We start from the raw sequence: 25393 nt of genomic DNA on the forward strand, positions 1-25393 counted from the left end.
TGTATTCATTCAAGGTTATCAAGTAATTGCTGGTAGCACAAGTGCCTCTAATTCTCATCCTTCCATTCATTATGGCCACCTTAATCTCCATTATCTGCCTCTACCGTGCAAAGGATTGGAGGATATAACCTTAACTTACCTTCACAAGTGGCTACATCTTCATACAGAATCTTAACTTCTTCACATACAACAGCTAGCACCTGTTCCACCAACACGCTTTCAATTGTACCAGCCGCAACGAAGGGAAGCCATTCTTGATTCTAATACAAGGTATCAAAACCTTCCAAACATGAGACTTCTTCTAGAATATGTAATTGTTTCCTCCCTTTCGGTTTTTATGTTATTTCCTTTTTCATCTCTATCGCTTATGTTTCTGCAGTAATCGCTATATTGTTTGCTAAATGTGTTTGAGTTTTATGAACTAAAAATTGTGATATTTACTTTATCCGTTTGCTATCGACTGACATTTGCGAGAAATGACCAAGCTAAACATTTCGAGCTATCGTGAAGCTGGAGTATTCATTGATCAGCACCGAGATATGCGTCTCGATGTAGATCGTATGACTTGTGAGGCTAGGCAGCTATGCTTGTACTTATTATGGCCTATTACTTCGAAGATTGCTCCATGCTACCAAAACCTTGCTCCTTGTTTCAAGGATGTAGACCAATGGTGCAATTTGATTAGATAGCGGAGAGGGGTTTATGAATGGTTGTTTCCTCATACAGTCCAAGCTCGTGATGTGATATTATCATATTACCCGCCATTTTTGAGAGTTCTAACATTTTATTAATTACAGGAGCTTCTCGCACTAGTAGAACAGATTCGCATTGTAGACACGGGACTTTCTGAAGAAGAAATTTAAAAAAGTTTGAAAACAAGAACTTTCTCCTCGTTGGCTACATATTTTAATCACAAAAAGGCAGCACGGGTAGAGCAGCAAAGTAATTCTGTGTCATATCCTTTAATCTTTTGATATTTGAAGTGATGCAACAGTGAAAATCTATTAGACTTGTACACAGATTTCAGATTATATATCGTTCTCTCTTCTGGGATATCTGCTTTGAGTCTTGATGTTTCGTATATTATATGAAAAAAAGATTTATATTCTTGCAAGTACCGTTGGATTATGCTAAATAGAGGACTAACGACTTGCATTTTCTGTTTGCTAGGGCTTTTGTAGGTTGATTTTCGGGATCAAGAAAACATTGAAAATCTTAACAGTGGGCACGAATATAATGTAGATTGCATAAAGAAATGGCTGCTCATAAAGAAACTTGTCCCATATGCAAATCCAAAGCATTGAAATAGAGAAGATGATGGTAATTGGAAGAAAATTTTACTTCAAAATTAGGAATATAAGACTTTTTTCTTCTGATTGTAAACATATTCTGTGTACATTGTAAAGATAGTCATGTCGACACGTTTGAAACATTTTCTCCTCTCTTGAAATGCATAGACTCGTTTATTCGCGTATGAGTATGCTTTTGCTTAATTTGCTTTGGGATCTATCCAGCAGTTGAATGTTAAATCAAATCTTCTTAAAAGGTTTGAATGTGGCATTAGTTTGTTCTTTTAAAACCCTTGTCAAGTTAATGAATATTTAGCATAACTCGATGTACCAAAACTACAATACCAAATCAATTGTAATGTGAAATAGACACAATGTACTAGAGGTGGCAAACAGGCTTGGCTCATCCTAGCTCGTTCCATGGCAGTTCGAGCTTTTTTTGAGATGAGTCATGGACCGAGACAAGATCACATTTTTTCACGATCCGACTCATTTGGGCTCATGGGTTGGCTCATTTTTGGAATTTTCTATTAATTTCTTACAAAAATTGCTCATTTTTCGATTTATTCTATTAAATTATTTAAAAAAGAGCCGGCTTGTGGGGCTCATGAGCCAAAGTGTTGAGCCATGAGATTTGAGCAAGAACTGAGCTCGGCTCAGTCCTAGTTGTCTACGGGCCAAGTTGACTCATCTTATTTTCACCCCTATAATGTACTCATACTCCAATAGCTTGTCAATTAAAAACTTGAATATCGAAAGCTAGACAATGTATGAAAAAATATAACCTCAAAACATTGAACTACTAATATCTTTCAATGCAACATACCAAGCATACATTAATTGAGTAGATAGTGACAACAAAGAGAGCAACAAAACTGCAATATATCATTCAATCTGCAACTTGGGACTAGAAAGAGCAGCAAGCAACCTTCGATACATCATCCTTTGTATTAACCTTCATCATTTGTTCTTTAGGCAAAGCTGAAGGATCATCTCTAATTTCAATTACTTTGATTGAGTAGTTCTGTGAAAGCATTATCAACATTCAAAGAATCGAGCACAAAGGTCTCCATAACATATGTTTTCTCCCTCTCGGCAAAACCTGTGCCACCCTCGATGGATACAACATGAAGGGGACGTAAATCTACTTCGTTGCCCGCTATCATGACCATAATGTTTTGGTCAGTATGATCTCGAAGTTCTGTTAACCATCTTTCAACATTCTCGAATGTGACATTCCGTGTAACATCATAAACAAGCAATAATTCTTTTTTTCTCATACTCATTTTCAACCACATATTCTATCAATAAAATAATTTGCATATAAACCCAAAACTTTTCCTTACTTTTAACTACACATTCTCCCAAAAATCGTTGTTGCAAAATTCATTTTAACAAAAAAGGGGCTCAAACAAGAGCTTAAACAATTTATCAACACTTCCTAAACACGCTCTTGTGGTGTGGTGATAAGTGCATTTTTACACACTTATTTTGTCACAAAACATGACAAAGTGCTGACAAAGTATTTGAATATGGCTTAATTCTTTATAATTTTGTTTTATAGGACTATATTGATAGATACGGTGGAATTCAATAGAAAAGAAACGAAAAAGGACTAAAATGAAAGAAAACAAAAGTTCAGGGACCAAAAATGTAAATAACCAAAAGATGACTCGAAAGTATAACCGAGAAAGTAAATGAGCTAAGTAACAATTTGTTGAAGAAATGAAGTTTTGTAAGATAAAGAAATGGAAAAAAAGGCCGAGATATGGAAAAGCATTGTTTGGGGACTAAAGCAGCAAGTTTGGAACTTGATACGTGCCATACGGTCGCATGGTAGAAACTAGAGCTAGACAAAATTCTCGAACCTAACCGACCAAATTGAACCGAACGATTTTTCTTAAGTTAAATACCCGAATGAGTATCTGAATCGAGAACTAATGGGTTTGGTTCAGTTCTCGATTTCTAGATCCAGAATCAAATTTCTCTAATTTTTTAATTAATTTATTTTAAATAAGCCAAATTATTTTATTTTTCGAAATAATTTTACTTACTAGTTAATTTAGTTCAAACCTAAAAATATGATTTCTCTATTTTGTAATTTTCGGTTCAATGTCAACTTAATCAAATTGATCTAAATTTTATTCAAATCTATTACTCTACTGTAATATCATTTCTACCGTTCAAGAGAAATCAAATTGAAGATCGACAATGCCTCTCTTAATTATTTTGAACTCGCTATCCTCATCTTTCTGTAATTTTAACAATTAAATTTATGAAGAACTCAGCAAAGAGAGACTCAAAAGACATATAAGATTGGATCATGTTATTTTGTAAGATTTAAGATTGAACATATCATTAGTTAAATTAATGTCATTTTCTAAATATTAAAAAATTTAATTATAATACGGAATTTGGGAACCGAACGGAATGGAACCGAACACGAACGGTTCCATAATTAAATTTGGATTTGACGGTTGCACTTACTAAATACCTGAAAATTTTGGATCCGATTCGATTCTCGTTAGAATCGAACCAAACCATGTCCAACCCTAACGAAAACTGTCATGCGATCGCACCACCTAATTCAGAGATTCCAGGGAGGCTAACTTGTTGATCCATGCGGTCGCATGGTATTATTCTAACACAAAAATTTCAGTTTCCTTGTTCAAGTAAACTTTCTACGAAAACCAATCGAGGAACCTATATAAAAACCCTTAGGCCGTCAAATTGATAGGGGGGACACATTGGAAGACATTAAAGCATAGTTTGAAGAAGATTTTGAGCCATAAACACAAGAGAAACACAAAGATCAACAGATTATGTGAAGATTCAAGGAGAATATTAAACTGTTGATGTCGTTTCTTCAAATTTCTTTGTGTTTTATTACATTTCCCATTTTAAGCTAGATCATTTTATACTAGAAGAATGATGAACCATGTATTGTAATCTTATGATTTTTAGTTTCGCATTATTGAAATTAAAACACGTTGTGCAAATTTGAATGGTTTATATGCAATTATTTTCCTTCATAATTATGTGCACGCGATTGTGTGAGTTTGGTGGCTTATTTCATACATTCAAGAGAAGGAAAATAGGTTCAACAGGGTATAAACCATTGTAGGGTCCGATAGGAGATAAAAATATACCGCTATGCCCTGCGTGAATTCTAAGTGTTCACAAAACCCCATGCATTCTCGTATGTTAGCATTCGTCATATAAATATAGTCGGGTCGTATATGAGAGTAAGTTCAACATTACTCGAGAGATATTATTGGATAGAATATGAACATTGATTCTTCAAAACTTCAAGCATATTATCAATTTATACAACTAAGGGTAAAAATGAAATCGTTGCATGGGGATTAGTGATCCTAGTGTGCCATTCATTCATTCAATTTAACAAACTTGCACGTCAAACATCACTTTGCATTCTAATTTGATTTAATTCATTTATATTTGCATACATAATTTAGTTTAGATATAGTTAAGTTACAAATATCATGTTTGAAAATTTGATTTCGGTTAAGGCATAAATATGTAAAATTAAGCTAATTCAATCTCTGTGGAATGATATTCGGAATTCTTCATTCCACTTTATTACTTGTTATGAACCGTATACTTGCGGAGTTTAATTCGAAATAATATTTTCGTGAACAAATTTTGGGCGCCATTGCTGAGGATTGAGTGTTAGCTTAATCTTATTTACTTTGCCACTAATTTGATCATTTATTTTATTTTATTTATTTAGTTATTTTTATTTTATTTTAGTGCCTGAATGCTACTATCTTTTCTCAAGTTTATATGCTAAGATCGACTAGAGGTGAATTGATTCTAGCTAATCCAAAAATCCAGCGCACTTTCGTCGTTTGGTAAGAAAAGCTAGAGAAGCACAACAACAACAACTACAAATGGCTAACGAATAGAACAACCCGATCATTCCAGCCAATGAAGAAGAAGCAGTGGACAAAGGAAACATGCTTGTAGGAGATTTTATGACCCCTCAAATCATTAAAAGCCAATCTAGCATTGTGCATCTACTGTTTGGGCAGTCAAATTTTCAATTGAAGACCAATGTCATATGCCTGTTTTAGAATGGACATCAGTTTCATGGCAAAGCTGAAGAAAACCCATAAACACACGTCTCTCGATTCTTAGAGATGTGCTAACACTTTAGATATCAGGGTATCTCAGATGACGCTATCAGATTGTGGTTGTTCCCACATACCTTGCGAGATAAGGCGGTTGAGTGGCTAGATTCTCAACCAATTGCTAGTATTACCACATGGAATGACTTAACACAAAAATTCTACACCATGTTCTTCCCGCCCTAAAAAATTGTATACCTAAAACATGACATCTCTATTTTCCATCAAGGTGAATCTGAATCTTTCAATGAAGCTTGGAATAGATTCACGAACATGCTTTAGAAGTGTCCATATCACTAGATGAACAAAGGACTTCAGGTCTAGTATTTCTACGCAGGACTACTTCCATCCTTCAAGAGCATGGTTGATTTTTCATCTAACGGGTCACCGTTAACAAAACTATTGACGAAGCATTGAAGTTATTTGAGACAGTGACCACTACCTCAGCTATGTGTACATCAAAATGGGCAGTTCAAAAGAAGACACTGGGTGTGTATAGAGTGGATGTGTATTCAGCCCTATCTACGAAGATTGATTCTTTGTTCCACAAGGTGAAAAGCATATCACAATCAGCAAATGCAGCACAGACTAAGAAGCAAAATTGTAAAGGTTGTGGAGCTGATCATACAACAGTAGAGTGCCCAATTTTAGCACAAGGAATAGAGTAAACAGACTTTGCACAATAGGGATAACGCCAACAAAATAACCCATTTGAGGATACATATAATCCTAGCTAAAAAAAGCACCAAAATTTCTCTTGGAGCAATCAAAATCAGAATAGGCCACAAGATCAATTTCAATAGCAAGAGAAGAAGCTCAGTTGGAATAGATGTTCGAAAAAATCATGGAGAAAATCAATACATGTCAAGAGGCCGGGTGTACATAAGTATACAACACCTTCTGCTAAAGAAGAGACTGTGGAGCATGAGCTTCAAAAAAAAAATTCAGAGACATCACGGGATAAGGCATCCAATCCAATCAACCCTCATAAACCTCCTATTCCATTTCCCCAAAGGTTGAAAAAGCATAAGATGGAGCAACAATACAAGAAATTCCTCGAATTCTTCAAAAAGTTCCATATAAACATCTCGTTCGTTAATGCACTACTTCAAATGCCTAGATATGCCAAGTTTCTAAAGGACATTTTATCGATAAATGCAAGTTTGAGGAACATGAAATGGTGATGCTAATAGAGTACAGTGTAAAAATTCAGAAAAAGGTCCCTCCAAAGTTGAAAGATCTAAGGAGTTTTACTGTACCTTGCACTATTGGTGAATACTATTTTGATAAAGCTCTATGTAATCTTGGTGCAAGCATTAACTTGATGCCTCTTTCTGTTTTTCGGGAAACTCAGATTGGGAGATGCCAAAGCAATTATTGTGATGCTGCAACTAGATTGATCCTTAACACATCCAAGTGGGATAATTGAAGACGTGCTAATCAAGGTGGAAAAGTTTATTTTCCCTGTTGATTTCCTTATTCTGGATATAGAGGAAAACAAGGATGTTCCATTTATCTAGGGCAGATCGTTCCAAGCTACAAGCAGAGCTTTGATAGATATTCAGAAGGGGCAATTAATTCTAAGACTTGGCGAGGAACAAATTTCCTTCAATGTCTTCAAAACTATGAAATTCCCTACTGAGTCAGACAGTTGCTATCAGATTGATGTGATCGAAAATGTGGTGTTGAACATATTTTTGCTTCACAATCCACTAGACTCATGTAAGGTGCGTATTGCAAATTCTCAATCAACGCATTCTGATTTTCTTAAGATTGAGATATGCGCAAGATTCTTGGAGACCAACCCATTTTATACGCGCAAACGCCACTTTGAGGAACTTGGAACAGGACCCACAAAGTCACAACCATCCATTTAGCAAACTCCTAACTTGGAACTCAAGCAACTATCACCTCATCTCAAATATGCTTATCTAGGGGAATCTTGCACACTTCCAATGATTATTTCGAACACAGTCAGCAAGGTGGTGGAAGAAAGATTGTTTCGGGTACTCAGGAAGAATAAAATGACAATTGAATGCTTCACTGTGCATACATAATATTCTCATGGAGGAGAATTTTTAGCCTAGTATAGAGAGATCAGACAGTGCATTGATCAACCCAGTTCAAGTTGTGCCAAAAAAAGGAAGAATCATAGTAATGCAAAACAACAGGAATGAACTAATTCCTACCAAAACAATTACAGGATGGAGAGTTTGCCTTTGCTTTACTTTACATTCAATTTAACAAACTTGCACTTCAAACATCACTTTACATTCTAGTTTCATTTAATTCATTCATGTTTGCACACATAATCTAGTTTAGGTATAGCCAAGTTACAAATATCACCTTTGACAATTTGGTTTCGGTTAAGGTAGAGATAGGTAAAATTAAACTGACTCAATCTCTGTGGGATGACATTCGGAACTCTTCATTCCACTTTATTACTTGTTACAAATCGTACATTTGTAGAGTTTAAATTGAAATAATATTTTCGTGAACATGTGGGTATCTTTTCTAGCTATGTACATGGATTTTAACATAGAGATAATTTGTTATTTACTCGATAGTATGTACAAATATAGTTATTTACACGATAGTATGTACAAGGCTATATTTGGGGGTGAACTGTTGAATTTGGATGGTTTTTTTACATATTTTCATACCAATATGTTTTAAAATGGTCTGTATTATTATTCCAAACGAAAAGTTATATGCTGCAAGTAATGCTAGTAAGCGTTGGCAATTTATCATGGAGTCACATGAAATGAGAGACATGTCTTGTTAAGCCTTAACAAATTATGCATTTTATTGATAACTTGAAAATTAATAATTTATTTTCAATTTTAATTATAAATAGTTATTTATCTTAAAATTGTACTTATAAGAATCTTATTTGCTTTATCATTATACATTTCAAGATCTTGCTGTGATAATGGACAAGTAAGCTTGTTTGGGAGTGATTTTTCGCTACAAAAAATTGATTTTTTAACCGTTATTTCATTATTCGAACCGTAAAATTTGACTTCTTCTCTCACAGGTAGTCCCCACTTTTCTTCTAACAATCACAAAATCAATTCTTAAAATCACTCCGAAACGGGGTCGTAATTATTTTTTAATCACTCATTATATATTTTAGATTAAAAGACATTTACTTGCAAAAAAAATTATAGCCTTGTTCAGTGCAGATTAAAATTAAATTTTTAACAAATTTTGATAAAATTTGATGAAACATGTCGTTAAAAATTATGAATTCTATGAAATATGTAATTAAAATTAAATTTTGACTTTGATTTAAATTAAAATCTAAAATTTAAATATTACACACTATTTCCACAAAATAGTTTTAAAAGTAGACTAAATAATAGACAAAGCATTATTCAAAAAAAATAAAATAATAATAATAATAATAATAATAATAATAATAATAATAATAATAATAATAATAATAATAATAATAATAAGTTGAGCTCCTAAATTGTTAATTCAACATAAGTTTACTATCCATCTACTTAAAATGTTGCACGTCACCATAAATTCACAAATAGAATATTTAATTAATTTTATATTAACAAACCAAGAATAAGGACTTAAAAAGATCCTTTTGACAAGACTTTACGAAGAGAAAAATTGCTTCCAAAATAAATAAAATTAGTTTTAAACATGCTTGAATAATTTTTTAAAAGAGGACCTTGCTAGTTGCTACATTTACACAACGTTGACAAAAAAATTCACATAATGTCTCATGAAATTATAATTTGCCAATTTAAAATACGGTCAGCTTTTTCTTCCAATCATTTCCCTCTAAACCATCTTCTGGACGCTACCTTCTGTATAACCAGCATAATTCTTTCTGAAAGTAATTCACCTAACTAAAGAACTTGTAGGGAAAACTTTTGAAAACTCTATATGAGAAACATAATTAAAAACTTGTCAAACGGCACGTGCCCTAAGTGCTCTTAACGAAGGAAACTAGAGAGCAAACTATGTTATATTCATCAATTGCAACTTAAAAGGGAAATTAATTATTTATTTTCGCATTATAATAAAAACCAACAGAATTCAGTATATGCCTCTGTAAGAAAGAAGAAAGTTCCACATTATTTTCCTTCTCCAAACACTCCGCAGCCTTTACAACAAACTTAAATTCCCGCCCGTAAAGATGGGTAGCTGCTGCTGCTTTGAAAGTTAAAAGCTCCAAATCACCTGTTCATCGTCGCCATAACAATCCATAAAAAGTCGAGCATTGAGCTATAGAATAGAAACTAATAGTAAGAAAACATGATTACCAGAAGCAATATCAGAGGCAAGGATACTATGACTGAAATGGCGATTAAGCCACCATCTGCAACGGAGCCTCCAAGTTTTCCCGGATTCACTGTTGGTAAAAATTTCTGGAATCTGGTTAGAATGATCCAGGTGAATTTGATTTTGCCCATCGTTGCCATTATAACATGCAGACATTCTATCTTCGGCACACTGAGAAAGGTTCAAGAAGCAAGATGCTAACTCCTTCCACACATCACATTTTGCATATGTAGCATCTAAGTGTAATGCTATCATTTCCGCCAGTTTTTCAGTGGCATAGTACCCTGCCATTAAGTATACAAACAACATGGTTTTACCTAAAAGTTAGTTTCAAAAATGTGGTCACCAATTATCTTGTACCAACAATGAATATGGTAAAATAAAGCAGAAGACAACTCAATAGAAATGCCAGATTCCTCAAAAATTCTTTAGCAATGAACCAAGTAACACAATTTCATGGTAAATAAAATGACATAACGTAGGATGCCTAAACTATTCAACACTAATCTTATTAAAGTCTGGATAACAGAACATACTCCATGAGGCCATAAGAAATATAGAAGTAGAAATAAATATCATACCACGTTGATGCATGACAAGAAGTCTCGCCAACGAGTCGTTGCATGTTGGATCCTTCCTCATGATGTCCTCAAAGCATGTAGAGAGTTTCACATAGTCTGCATCACCAAAATGCTCCACGAGAGCAGCTTTCAATCTGCAACAAATGAAATCAATATGTTATTACACTTAAGTACATGCACATATACATAGCCTTGTTTGGCTCCCATTGTTTGAAATTTTAATAGTTGGAATAGTATTTCTCTGAGGAATGTCTGGTTAAAAATAAAGAAAATTTTTTGACATTATGTATAATATTATTTTATGGAGAATGTATGATTGATAAAAAGAGAGAAAAATGAATTATAATTTTAATGGAAAACCAATCACGGGCATAATTTGTTTATATAGAAGAGAATTTATTATTTACAGATGACATAATTACAGCCATCGAGAGGATAAGAAATCTGCTAGCATAAGGAAAATCGAGAACAAAATGCATCATTCCAACTGAAAATAATTAAAGAAAAAGAAACACTCCATAACTCTGAAACTCTTTGCTCTCTTTCTTCAAAATCACAATACTTCTCTCTGTCCAAATCAGCCAAACTGATAAAACCAAGATTGACAACCTTTTTGACAATTCAAAAGGGTTTCGAGAAATATTCCAAAGGATAGCCAACAAAGAGGGCAAATCTAAAATCTCAGTACCATCGAGTTGAGTTGGGACTGAAATTTTCAGTTCAATGTCTTGCTTAAGAGATGATCCAACAGATATAATGAGAACATTTTAAGCAAAAAAAAAGATTGCATAGTTGATAAGTTCTATTTATTGATGAGTTCGAAGAGAAATGGAAATTGTCATTTAATCCACTCCCTAAAAAAGATCCTCACAACAAGTGATTCACATGGATTTCTGATGAAGAATTAGTCGTACTTGATGATTCCCAAACCTGGAATTTAAGGTACTGTTACTACCATAACATTGCTTCTTACAGATACCTTGGTTATGTTAGCATCAGTACTACAATCTCACTAACTAAATATTGCTTATATCTTTAATTGTAGCACCCAAACGACTACCTTATTCATATCTCAAACTGTATCAAATTATTATTTGAACGCCCACAGTTAGATAGTTCAGTCACTGCAGTCAATTTATCATCCGCAGTAGCCCCAATTGATATTTTGAAAAAGAAACTATTACCTTAACTGGAGAGCTGTATCTGAAATTTGAAATAATTTTTCAAGTTCATCAAAGGCTTCGTTGACCAGATCTCCAAGAAGCAGCATCTGTCAAAATAACAAATGATGGAAACTCGGAGATTTAATTTTAGACAAATGAAGATCCTGCTCTATTTAGAAAGAAGAAAATTGTGTTTGAATTGGAAAACTAGTACATAAGCAGTACATGCAAGCGCTATGCAGCTATTTGTTATGACTAACACAACTCCAACTGCAACTGTCACCACTTCCTTTGTTTTCCATATTTTCTCAAGAAATCCATCCATATTTCTACTTATGTAGCCCTGTAACTTTTTATATGAACGGAAAAATCTGTTGCTTTGAAAAACATTACATAAAAGTCCAATTGCTTCAGAAATAGTATAACTTTGTACGTGCACAAATAATCTCAAATTTACTATTATTGTTAATAATTTCATCTAAAAGCTTAAGAAGTTAGAAAGGGATGCATGTAAAGTTAAATCTTTTCTTCAACACACCACTTCATGTGTATGCTAGGTTCATTTTTTTCATATCAAACAACTGACACAAGCACAATTTTTAATAAATGGGTGCAGAGACACTTGAACTAGATTTTTGACTAATCAAGATATCATGTTAACCATCTCATCTAAAACTTAAATTGTCATAAAGTGACCATATGTATTTATTTAGCTATTCTTCAAAAGTTGTTGTACAAGGATATTAGCTGTATAAGGACTGGTGGGTGATGTTTAAAATCTTAGATAGTTTTTCAGAAAGCAAAATTAGAATTCTACTCATTTTCAAGAAATAAATAAATCATTTGACACGTATGACAGACAATACTACACCAAACATTAAAACTGTAGTACCTGTATTAAAGGATGAAAGGCCTCCATTATGGGCGGTGTTGAGTAAAGAGCAATGCGTAAGTGCTTCAACGCATTCTTATAGTGATCACTGTGCAATTGCCTGTGCTTGTACAAGGTATCCTCCAAATTTTCACGAGAGTCAGGTAAATGTAAAGGCAGTAGCCATGGAGGTAGACCTACATTTTCAAGAAATTAACAAATATTTGGATAAAATTTGAAGGATGACAAAAAGGTACACCTTAACAATGAAGTATATAAAAAATATACACATCACAGAAAACAGCCATCAGAATAAATTATGATATGATCATAACATGTAGAATGAATTGGACACATGAAGTCTGAAATATTGGGTGTTATCAGTTGAACCAGATGATGCTCTTGATGAAGAGATTAATATAGTACCGATGATTAGCAATGAAATTTATGTGCCTGCCCTGTTTACCAAACATACGAAACAACATTAGGGGCATGTAGAGATCAAGGTTAATCTTTAAATTAAAAACAAACTGATACTGATTAGTTTGCCAACCCCACAAGACAGACAAATTCAAGATACATACAATTTATGTTGCTAGCAAGACAGACAAATTCAAGATGTGGTTGACTAAAAAGCTTGTATAATAACTTCTAGATTGAACAGAATATAGGGATGAGACAACGATGTAAACTAGAACCCAAACTTTTCAGGTATAATTACATAGTACACATTTTTGAGGACATGAACCAATGTAAACTCTTTGTTCTTTAAATAAATACAATATCGGAGGTTCCCACCAATTGCCTTAAAATAACGTTATGGACAGGAATAAATTAGTGAAGCACTGAATTTTTGGACCTTCATAAAAAACTAAAAATACATCTTTGTACCTACAGGTTTACAACTACGAGGAATTCAAAAGCAAGACAGGACAGAGGCATAGACTATGAAACTCACCACGTGTGTGGAAAATAGATACACGAGGCAGATTGCCACTATGATTAGAGAAGGAATATTCTTCATCTCCACTTTTCTCAGCAGAATCCATGTGCAAATCTTGAGGCTGGAAACTGCAGTGAGCAGTGTCTTTCACTTCATTATCATCAACGTCCATGGATTCTTTAGGGCAGCTAACATCATCTTCCAACAATTCTTTGTCGTTGGCAATAGAGGTGTTTGAATCACACTGTAAAGAGAATTTGGCTCCTCCAGCTTCAAAAGCATCATGCTCCTTGGAATTATCAATAGACATGTAATTTCTGTCTGGCACTTCCGATTGATTGGGGTTACTAGATGAGTCCAACTCTGTCAACTGTAACTCTTTTGGGAGACCAGAATACCAGAGCTGGAAAAATGCCAAGCCAACAACCAAATTTGAGATTGGGTCACTCTCAAAACCACGCTCCTGCATAAGACTGATTAATAGTTCATTAATGGTACTCTATACCAATGTCAAAGCTCATCCTAGAACAGTTAAGATTAGAGATGTCTTGAATTCATCTATGTGGATACTAGAGTAACAAGTGCACTATCCAACACTTCTAAATGGATACTAATTAACGAATAATGCATTAAATTACTTCCAATCAAGGATGGCGTTGAATAAAACTAGTAAAACTAAAATCAAATGTATAAGAAAATTAAGAACATACCATAGAGAAGCCTGATGTGCATCTTCAGTCCTTCCATGCAAGAGACAGAAAATAATAAATTCCAATTGGACAGCAAACCTATCCTGCTCAGCACTCAGAATTTCAGTATTGCATTAAGCTGAGTATGCAAATTAGAATTCACAAAAATTAAATAAGAATCCTTTCGTAATTGACTTGTTCTAGACTCAAACGCAACTTAGGATTGTATCACCTTATCTACCAAGGTAGAAAAAATTCTATAGTATTGCATCAAACTGAGTAAATTGCAAATTACAATTCACATAAATGAAATGTGATCGATTTGTTCTACACTCAATCATAACTAGTGATTGCATCAACTTATATACCAAGGTAGAAAAATCTTTTCCTCCTTTCATAAAAATCATTTTGTTATATTGAAAATATACCCAGAAGACACAACATTTAAAAAATCTAAATCTCAGTATTTGACTCGTCTCTATTATCAAATATTTCATGGAAGAATACGCTTGTGTAATCATTCAAAAAACAATTTTTCCATAGTGTACCTTTGTTGGCCAATTTTTCAGACGGCCAATCTTTTTCATCCACAGTTCATAGAGATTTTGGATTCTTCTTGGGTTGATAGTTTCACCTTTTATATAGTTGAGAAGCTCCAGCGCAGCCTGAAAATATTGTGGATATGTGTATTCAATCAACAAACATATACTACTGGTACCCAGAAAGAGTACACTCATATCTGACTCGGATATTTGACTGAGGCTCTCTTCCTATGTGAAGTGCACTTCTTCAACTATTGTCCATCCTTGAAGTATCTTTTACATTAAAAGAACGCGTAACACTATGGAGGTCTCTTGTGAAGTTTTTGCTAGAATGCATGTTAGAAGCCCCTTTAATAGTGTTCTGGTAGATTTTCAGCACGTTTTTATGGGAAATCGTGTAAAATGTAGTTTCTCAAATTATGGTTTGTTAAGTTTTACCATCTTATATGCAAGACTAGAATTTTAAACTTACCAGATGCCATTGTTATCTCTGTGGAAACTTTGCAATGACACGTTTATAATTTTTTCAACTTTCTTGACTAAAACTAAAGGGCCATGACAGTTGTTATCATTGATTAAGCAAAGGTATTTAGCATATTAATCTCCCAGATTAAGATATGTGAAGGTTATCAGTTCGGTTACTATGTCTTTTAATATTTGCTTAATAGTAGTTACATACTTACATCAAACTTAACTTACAAAGCCCACAATCACAGATTGGGGGGGGGGGGGGGGGGGAAAAAAAAAAAAAAAAAGGGGGGGGGGGGGGGAGCTAAACATGATAACAAAATTAATATTGGAAGATAATGAGGAACTTAATTTAATACCGAATACTTCGTGCGATTTCGTGATAGAGACTGGTCATGGCCAGTTCCTTTGAGCAGCACACTAAGCACGCCGCTCGCCTCCACCCAATTGTGTCGCTGGAGGAGTTTTTTCAACAGTAGCCACAGCTTTTTCCTGTGGATGGAGCGCAAGCTTTCGCCCCCGTATTGTAAGCTTCCAATCCCTCGCTTCAGGCAATAGCTCGGTTTATTGTTAGCCAATATGATTCCCTTCGTTTTCCTCACCTTCATGGAATGTTTCATCACGTCCCCATTGTTTCCATGGGGATTTCTTGGCGCTCTTCGTTTGGGTAACTTGACTTCTTCGCCTTGACTTTCGGGTTCCATTACTGATTCTTCCACCATATTCAGACAAGCAAGATGAAGCTACCCGTTAATTGAACAATTCCTATGCAGCTGCCGGATAGAAGACATAAAAACCTTTAAAACCCTAACAGTATATATTAGAGAATTTGATGCATTTGACCGGCCATATTTTCACATTGGCCATTGACCACTTAAAAAAAAAAAAAAAAAAAAAAAAGTGAAAAATTGATTTAGATATATAAATTAACATTTGTCAATTTTGCCCTCATCCGCAATCAAACCAAGAGAGAAAAGAGAAAAAAGGAAAAAAATCCCAAATTTCACACAGTCGACTGTAACGGTCAGATCCGATCGAGAGCTTCCATCTTTATAGTCTACCCAACGTCAACAACTACAAAACTTGGTTATTTTCTTCAACAGGTTAATCTCTTGTGGGATTAAGAGGATGCATTTTTATTTTGCACATCTTGTGAAATTTGGGATTTAAATTGTTATTTATAATGTTTATTCTTCGTTATTTAAATTATAGTTAATTACTTAGTTTTCTAGTATATGTCTATTTAATGTACATTATTATCAACAAATATTAATAAGTCATCATTATTTAATGTAGGAGTATATTAGAAAAAATATAAGAAAAACTTATATTTTCAATTATATTAATTGCATTTTCTTAATTTGTGTGAAAATAGAAACAAGCTTATCTTTGTGGGATGCACAAAGTATCAATAATTTTATAATGAAATTTTACTAAGCCAATGATTTCCATAACAAATATAATTGTTGGAAAAAAAAATCAAATCATCAATTCTAAAAACAATTAAAGCAATATTTCCAAGGTGTGACTTTGATATCTGTGTTTCTATTCGCTAACTCTTTTTTTTTTCACTATTCATTACTCCTATTTACTTTGTTTTCCCCCAACAGGAACTTCTCTCCCCTATGAAAATCCCCACATAATTTCACTTTGAAAATTAAATAGAGATATGAAGTCCAGTGGTAAGCTCAGTCAATTAGATTGTAAATCTCCAGCTGAAATTACAAGGAAGTCTGCGGGCACCATGAATAATCATTCCAACATATCTTCGAGGTTTCGTTAACGAAGTTGAGTTTGAGCGTGAAGGAATTGATTTGTTTGATGTTTGAAATTCAATGTGTTGCTTGTATTTTTCATATTATTATTTCTAGTTCTATTGTGTATTTTATATGGTTACAATAAAAAGTCTCAGGATTTTAATGGTTAACTTGTTATTCAGCACTCTTTCTTTTGGGTCATATAGGATGCTAGCATGAAAAGTTTAAAATTCAGGCTTAGCGTGACACGACCCGTCCCGAATTACCTTAATAGACCCAACACATGTAGTACACCAATGGTAGATACCAACTAAGCGCTGGACTCACCACCAAGGCAAATTTGACCTACTTTGACTATGACATATTTTTATAAAAGTTTTGACAGAATTTCCTTTAAAATATGAACTAAATCACCTGAACAAATATCAACTTTATCAAAACTATACATATAATTTAAAATATAACACGCTAATCCTTCAAAATATAAATTATTCAAGACATTTACCATGCTTTATAAACAAAAGACCCCAAAAGCAATGAGAATACTAAATATGCAGTGAGCCCATGATATGGATCTATAAATTACCAATTAATGTTTCTGTCAAAACATACATATATCCTAAAAGAAATTTGAACTATATAAATTGACGAAATGAGTCGTACATCTAATGACAATGTGTGTGTGTGGCACTTTCGGTGGATCGACAGGCTTAAAGGCTGCTCAACATATCAGCTATCTGCTAAGAAAAGGGTAACAAAATATGAATTTATAACTCAGTAAGTAGATAAATTGAAAATAAGTATACTTAGTCATATATGCATAATTCTTGCTCTATTAAAATTTTGAGAAATTCAGAAATCTAACAACACTTTTAAAACTGACATAATTGGATCATAAAATTCTTTATTCTTCATTCTAGTTCAATAACTGTATAATATAACGAATATAAATAATCTGACATCCATGAAAATCTGTGAAATATTGTTGTTGGTCAATTTTATAAACTAGAAGCTTTACTCTAAAAACTAAACAAATTGAATTCTATAATCTGAATTCCACAAGTTGAACTATAAATGGGGAAATGTAAGCTGAAGGCCAATAATCCAGTATATACATAAAATTTCTTTGAGCAGAGCGAACTATTTTCTTTTACATTCACATTGAAATTTACCACGTGTAAACATCTACTGATGATTTGAAAACTATAAAGTCATATGCACATAAACCATCTAATCAACACTCTATACACGGCCGTAGCCCCTCATTGTACAAGATGAAAACAACATAATCATCCTTATACACAGTTGTAGCCCCTCAATATATAATAGGTACCCTTACACACGACTGTAGCCCCCTCAGTGGATAAGAGTTGCCCTTACACACGACTATAGCCCCTCAGTGTATGAGATTAAAGTAATTACATCAGTTACTTTCTGATAATTTCAAAATAATCATGTTCCTTTACTAATTTCTCGAAAATAAGACATTTCACGTAATTAATATGCTTCTATAAAATAAAAAGGAAATCTTCTTTTTGGAAAAGTGAGTTCTCCACTTACAGATCTATAGATTGCAATCTGGTTAAATTTACCAGTCTTGCCCAACTTTCATGTCACCACCTGAAATACGATATAAAATAACTAATTTAACAACTCTTATACTAAGTATCTCCTAATATTAGTAATCGAATACTAAAACTTAACTTCTCGATACTAGAATGATTTTCCCCAATTTCCTCTAATCACTTCAAGCTAATTCTACTTTCTAGTCCATTTCTTAATAGCTAATTCATCACAATGATCTTCACTTCAAACATAAAAATAATTCATTCTTACAAACTAGTAAAACTAATAATCATAATTTAACCAATATAATTTTACACCTTATTCCATAAAATCATACTTTCAAGTAAACATTTCATCATCACTATAATTTTCCCAAACTATCTGTTTCACGCGGTTAGTCGCTAACAATTAAAAAGGGATCAGACGATTGTGTAAGGGACAAACCTCTTGAGACAAAATCCCAAAAAGTGGCGTTTTTATTGGCGATAACTTTACAATTGGAAAATAAAAACAGAATGCCTTCAAACGGCGCAAGCACACGAGTTACTATAAAAGAAGTGTTTAAATCTAAACTAAGAAATTGAAAGTTATATATTCTCTGTTTGAGAGTGTTTGATTCGGGGTCTTCTTGCTCTATGTCTTTTCTTTCTTTTATACTTCCTGGATGATCTCTTTGTGATCAACCGCCTAAAAACTGTTTGATCATTCTATAACTGCCAACTTTCCTCGTAATGGCCAACTTGTCATGGAACTGCCTTTTCTAACTGCTGCCATTACTCTTTGTCGTTCAACCATCTTCCATTGAATTCTTGAATCGTGAAACGTGATAGGGTTGCTTAATAACTGCTTTGATAACTGCGCTTCTTGATAACCATAACACTTCATGTTTGCTAAGACCTTGGGTGACTCGAAAGTTTGGGCGAGAATAGAGTAGCAGCTCTGGGCGACTGCATGGCACTCCATTCGCTCAGATCCTGGGCGACTTGCAAGCTTGGGCGATGGTGTTACCGCGTTCATGGGCCTCCCTATTTGGGCCTTCATCCTGAATTGTCTGATTGGGCTTCATTCTTTGGGCTATCTGATTTGGGGATCCTCCAATTGGGCTTCATTTCTTGGGCCGTTCGCTTTGGGCTGAATTTTTATGTGTCAACAATTACCCTCCAATATGGCAGAATTAATACCAATTATTAAATTTTGCCATATTCACTTTGTGTTTTCAGCAACATTCGAAATTACCAAGAATTTTAATCATTGTTTTCTTCCATAGCTTGAAAAGGTGCGACGTTTTGCAAACCCTCCAAATACGCCATTTCACTGCACCATTAAATCCCGCCTCACTTTTTTCGCGCTTCTCTCTCACAATTTTACTGTTCATCTCTTTGCTTCCCTACTACGTAACTCTGAAAAACTCCATTTCGTCCCTAATGGCTACTTCACAATCTCAATTTGTCAACTCCTTTAGTTTTGAAGACTTTCAGAAACTCCTTAATCGTCCATACATAACTCCGAACTTTCTCGCACCTGCCAATGTCGAACTCAATGAGTTCTACCTAGGTCCTTTCTTCAACAATGCAGAGGCAGTCGAACAAGCGGCGGAGGGCCAGCCGTTTCCTTGTATCAAGGCCCTCCATTTCTAAGCTCTCTACCACTGGGGCCACTTCGCGAAAGAGGTATTCGCACTTGGCCTAAATCTGATATAGTTTTCCGTAGGTGGCGTGCTCGCCTTGTGGACCATGGTCCTACTAAGGCACTTTTTGATAATGCTAGGATTTCTGATTTGTTAGAAATCTCTCTTCAACCCCCTACTTTTGATTCAGCACTTTTTTCGATCGCTTTAAGTTTTTGATCTTCTGAGTATAATACCTTTGTTTTCCCTCTTGACCCCATGTCTATTACTTTAAGGGATGTTGGGGCCCTAGTGAATCTGCCACCTTTGGGCGATACCATTTTTCCTGGTATCTTGGTTTCTGGTGGCACCCCAAACTTTGGTAAAAACCTCACCGAGTCTTATTCAAGCCTGCAAACCCTTCATAACCACTCGAGCGCTGAGCCTTTCCATACTGAGCGAGTGACCTTTCTTCTGGTTTGGCTTTGTAAATATGTTTTGTGTGTGCCAAGTATAAAGCCCTCCCTGGGCTATTTACCCATAGCACACGAATTGGAATGTGGTAGGCCTCTGAATTTATGTTCTTTCTTTTTGGCTGCCCTCTATAGAGGCATGGCTTCTTTTCAATATCAATTGAAGAATGGTGCATCTCCCACTGGCAGTGGACCTCTTTGGTTCACTCAAATGTGGTTGAGATCCTATTTTCCATCACTTGGTACTCCATCATTTTCTCGTCCTTCTGCTAACTGCTATGGGCTAGCCATTGAGCCCCTGGCTCCTGTAAATATGTTTAGAATGGACTTTTTTTCATTCTTTTATTCTTTGGATTCAATTCCTTCCTTCTTTCCTTTTCCTCTCTTTTTGACTCCAGACTATGTGCATCCTCCCTCCACTATAGACAGCGCGATCACTTCTCTGCTCATTTGGATCCAATTTTTAACCGGGAGGGAGTTATTTCATGATATTTTGGCTGGGACCAATGCCAAGGCTGGGGTAGAAATATATGCTCCCTAATTTTTTGCTCGCCAACTTGGTTTCGGCCAAACCTGGCCTGTTCCTCCTTGCTATTCAAGGAACTTGATAGACCGCTTTCATATCATTAATAAGGCGGAGGCAGAGGTTATAAATGCTCGCAATCTTCTTTTGACGAGCCAATTTTCATTAGCCCCTTTCAATTCTAGTTGTGCCATCCATCCCCTTTTTGAACAACTCTGGTTGTCAGTGAAGCGCAGATTGTTTGCGACTGATGCCAATCGTGCCTTTCGTTCACTGGACCAGCCAAGCATTTCTTCCCCTCCTCCTGTTTTAGTCATCCTTTTGTCCTTCCGAAGTCCTTCTCCTCCTCGTCGCGCTAAACAGTCTGCTCGTCCATCTTCTTCTCTCCCTGCCAAGCCTACTGCAGCCAAAAGTGCCCCCGAGCCGCAAACGACCAGCCTCAGCATCTCCCATTCTGGTGGATGATGTTGATGATGATGATGATACCCCTCTTATCATCAGGAGGAAGGTAATTAAATTGGTTTACTCACAAGCATACTTTTCCATACTTGAAACTTTTCTGTGTGCTGATGGTTTATTTAGACTTCTCAGAAAAGTTCAGCCTCTCCTTTGAAAGCCTTGGTGTCGGCACCTCCTGCTCCATCATCCTCCACTGAGGCTGCTTCATCCAAACCAGCTGATGAAGGGATTACACTTAAAGAGACATCTTCAGTCCCAGAATCCTCATCACAACCAATGGATGAGCCACCTTCTTCCCAGGGCGTTGACCCCCCAAACATCGAAGTAGAAGGTAATTCAATTTTTTGATGCTTTACCTTTGCTTATGCTATTGATTTCTGATTTGTTGCTTTTGAGCTCTGCAGATGCTCCCATGAGTCTGCCCGTTGTGGCAACATCTTCTTGCTTAGACAAGGGGAAGTCCTCACGAATGGTGGAGCCACAGGTGGCAGACTTGGCTGGGGATATGCCATCTTCCAAAATTATTGATGAGGTAATCTTTGCTTTACTTTTACTTCCATCTTGTTCGTTGTAGTGAGAATCTTCAATATTGGCAATTTTCTTTGCAGGATGCTGATAAGATTGTGTGTTCCATCCAAGACTTGTTCACTTCCTGGGGGCAAGTCAAGACATCTCGCCCTGCTCCAGTTGGTCGTCCTGCTACTTCTTCAGAGGAAGATATGAAGTTCCTCAAGCAGTCGATATTTGGGTACTTGTCCTTCATGGATATGGACATTGGAAAGGCTAGTGCTGTCAGACATAAGGATAAGCTTGAGCATTTGAATGCGAAGTTGGAGCAAGCACTGACACTTCCGTCGCTCAATCTTTCTGCTGATTTTAAAGCGACGTTGAAAGTTATCCATTCCGAGGTCCTCTCCTTGCTGGCCAAGAATGTTGAACTAAAAGCCAAAAGTACTCAATATCTTCGCGTCGTATCTGAAAAAGAGTCTTTGCTTCTGGAGATCAACAAAGCTGAGGACGAGTTGAAAGAAATCTCTTCCGAAGTCATGATTGAAGACTCTTTGATGGCTAGTTTGGCTGCTCAGATGAAGGAATTTCAACCCAAAATGGACGAGTGCAAGGCGAGAATGGCTGCTAAAAAGCGTAACGCCTCCCAAGAAATTGAGCAAACTAAGTCTTTGATCGAGCAGTACAAGAAGTTGGAAGTTGATGATGATGTTGTGGCCGAATTGAACATCACTTCCTCTCGGCAGAACGAGGACTGGGGAAAACTTAGGGAAAGAATTCGTTCGATATGGGGCAGATTGTAATTAAGACATATAATGCCTTAACTTTTTCTTTTTGTAATTTCGCATTTGACTTTTCCTTTGTAACCTTGTACATCATTAATGAACATCTATGTTAACTTCTTGTGCATCTATTTGACGTTTGTCTTTTAATCGTCAATCCTTCAAACATTTAACTGCTTTGTACTAAAAATCTTGCACATTTTCTCTTGATATTTCCACCTCTTTTCCCAAGACTTTAGGCTACTTAATTTCATTTACTAGGCAGAATGTGGCTGCTCATATTCTGTCTCTTCATCTCCACACTCCTATAAATGCACGTATGCTTCGCACTTTCCATCTTCCATCTTCATTTTCATTCTCTTCTTCGAAACTAATTTGCTGCCATTATTTGGCATTCTGACAATCAATTCAAAACCTTCGTCTTCTATAAAAATGGATTGTTTGATCCGCCCATTTTACTACTTATCTTGATGTCACCTTTGGTATGGGAGATATAGAAAATATTTTTTGGCCAGCAGTGAAGTTTTTCCCATCAAAGTTTTTCCCATCGTCTCTTTGTTCTTTACAAGGGGTTCGATGATGGAAGGCAATTTTTGGGATGCTTGTGGGCCACCTTGGTTGCTGAGAGTGCTTCTCAGCCTCTTTGCCCGCCTTGCAGCGATGCATTTAGGAAGGCGGTGCGAGGTCAGTCCATCCTCTTACTCAGCGATCGACCGGGAGATTAGCTTACTTTTAATTGTAGCTTGTAGAGCATCTATTATTTGCATCTTACAACTTTGTAATGAACGTTTGATAATAAATGAATTTATTTGAACGTATTTCGCTCTGACCTTTTTATCCTTAATCGTTCAACATGTTTTGATTACGCTTTTATCTGTTCACTTTCCCATAAAGAAGGAACATATTTTTTCAAATATTTGCCGTTGATGAATCTCACGTGCTTAGTGCCATCTAAATCTTCCAAATGATATGCTCCATTGGGCAACACACTGCTTACTTTGTATGGTCCTTCCTAATTGGGCAATCACTTCCCGTACTTTGGATTCTTACTATCCAAAGGGAGTATTGTCTTCCAAACTAATTTGTCTAGGCTGAACGACTTGGCTATGACTTTTTTATTATAAAACTTAGCCATTCTTTGTTTTTAAACTTGCAATCTATCTAGGACGTCCAACTTTAATTTGTCCAACCCCAATAAATTTTGAACTAGTGATTCGGTATACTCATCATCATTTAACTTATGTTGCAAGCATACTCTAATCGATTGCACGTTGATTTCCATAGGCAAAACGACCTCCTGTCCATAAGTAAGTTGGAAATGAGTAATTTTGGTACTTGACCGAGGTGATGTTCTATAAGCCCATAAGGCCTTATCCAGACATTCGTGCCAATTTTTGACATTTTCATCTATCATCTTTTTGATGATATTTTTTAAAATCTTATTAGAAGATTCTACTTGTCTGTTGGATTGAGCGTAATATGGTGTGGAGTTTACTAATTTAACCCCAAACTCGCTCAAAAATTTGTTCACTTGATCACCATTCAAAGATGTTCTGTGATCTACCATCAATGTTTGTGAAATTTCAAACCTATAAATGATGTGATCACGGATAAACTCTATGACATTCTTTTGGGTGATCTCTTTCAAAGGTATCGCCTCTACCCACTTGGTGAAATAGTCGGTTGCAACTATAACAAAAGTATGTTGCTTGGACGATAGGGGATAAATCTTCCCTATCAGGTCTATCGCCCAACCCTTGAACAACCAAGGTTTAATAATAGGTGTCATCTTTCGTGCTGGCGCCCTTTGTATTGGACCATGCTTTTGACATGCTAAACAACTCTTTGCATACTGAACGCATAATTCTACCATCTTTGGCCAAAAATATCCACTCCTAATAATTAACCATCTCATCCTTTGGCCAGCTTGATGAGCTCCATATATCCCTTTGTGCACCTCAGCCATGATCGTCCTGGTTTCTTGCAAACTTACACACTTTAGCAATACACCATCAGAGCGTTTCTTAAACAACTCTTCATCTATTAGTGTATAGTTCAGCAAAAACAGCTTCATTTTCCTACTAATCCCTCTATTAGGTTCTTTAAGGAACCTTTTAATCTTTGTTTTCCAATCCATTGCATCTCCATCTTATATGTAGTGAAGTTCAATCATTCTCGCCCTTCTTTGGTTCACAGGTAATATGGTTCCATACTCACAAGTAGACTTCCAATTCAAAACCTTTGAGTACCCTGAGGCCATTTGGGCCAACTCATTTGCCACGTCGTTATATATCCTATTAACGCATTGAAGTTCTACTTGGTCGAATTCTTCTAACAATTCTTGGGCGATCTCATATTGACTTATAATGGAATCACTTTGGCATTTAAAATCACCAATCAATTGGTGAATTACCAATTAAGAATCGCCCCTAACGATCACATTTTTTATTCCCATATCTATCATTAGTTCTAGGCCTACGATTAAGGCTTCATATTCGGCCTAATTGTTGGTGCACATCCTGTCTAAAGTGAACGCGAACTTGTAGCAAATCCCTAAAGGATTAATCAATGTTACTCATACTCCTGCACCTTTAGAGGTTTTTGACCCATCGAAATACAATACCCAAGGTTTTAGCTCTAACGAATTGATTTCTAATTCAATTTCTTCAGGCATGTCAAGGCATGGATAATCGGCTAGAAATTTAGCCAAAGCCTAATTTT

General features: G+C 35.5%; 2 protein-coding genes and 1 pseudogene across 2 annotated transcripts; 1 reads left to right on the forward strand and 2 right to left on the reverse strand.

The window, feature by feature from the left end:
• The first annotated feature begins 476 nt into the window (after positions 1 to 476).
• On the forward strand, positions 477 to 1304 carry LOC111411557. The gene is made up of 3 exons (XM_023042077.1): positions 477 to 670; positions 995 to 1073; positions 1182 to 1304. The coding sequence occupies exons 1-3, from the start codon at positions 477 to 479 to the stop codon at positions 1302 to 1304; spliced, it is 396 nt and encodes a 131-aa protein (XP_022897845.1).
• An 892-nt stretch (positions 1305 to 2196) lies between these two features.
• On the reverse strand, positions 2197 to 2569 carry LOC111411558 (annotated as a pseudogene).
• Positions 2570 to 9453: 6884 nt separating this feature from the next.
• Positions 9454 to 15857, reverse strand: LOC111410889. The gene is made up of 9 exons (XM_023041482.1): positions 15359 to 15857; positions 14538 to 14654; positions 14011 to 14093; positions 13316 to 13773; positions 12379 to 12554; positions 11508 to 11593; positions 10324 to 10457; positions 9724 to 10026; positions 9454 to 9640 (listed from the first exon to the last, which is right to left on the reverse strand). Exons 1-9 carry the CDS (start codon positions 15719 to 15721, stop codon positions 9456 to 9458), a joined length of 1905 nt encoding a protein of 634 aa, XP_022897250.1. The 5' UTR covers positions 15722 to 15857; the 3' UTR covers positions 9454 to 9455.
• Between the last annotated feature and the right edge of the window lie 9536 nt (positions 15858 to 25393).

The sequence above is a fragment of the Olea europaea genome, chromosome 15 (genome assembly GCF_002742605.1).
Source record: "Olea europaea var. sylvestris chromosome 15, O_europaea_v1, whole genome shotgun sequence".
Lineage (NCBI taxonomy): Eukaryota > Viridiplantae > Streptophyta > Magnoliopsida > Lamiales > Oleaceae > Olea > Olea europaea.

Coding starts and splice junctions, on each gene's coding strand:
- LOC111411557 (XM_023042077.1), top strand. CDS start 477: ATGACCAAGCTAAACATTTCGAGCTATCGTGAAGCTGGAGTATTCATT. Junction 671..994: donor TTCAAGGATGTAGACCAATG/GTGCAATTTGAT, acceptor GTGATGCAACAG/TGAAAATCTATTAGACTTGT. Junction 1,074..1,181: donor TATCTGCTTTGAGTCTTGAT/GTTTCGTATATT, acceptor GGGCTTTTGTAG/GTTGATTTTCGGGATCAAGA.
- LOC111410889 (XM_023041482.1), bottom strand. CDS start 15,721: ATGGTGGAAGAATCAGTAATGGAACCCGAAAGTCAAGGCGAAGAAGTC. Junction 10,027..10,323: donor TCTTGTCATGCATCAACGTG/GTATGATATTTA, acceptor ACTTAATGGCAG/GGTACTATGCCACTGAAAAA. Junction 9,641..9,723: donor TGCCTCTGATATTGCTTCTG/GTAATCATGTTT, acceptor GACGATGAACAG/GTGATTTGGAGCTTTTAACT.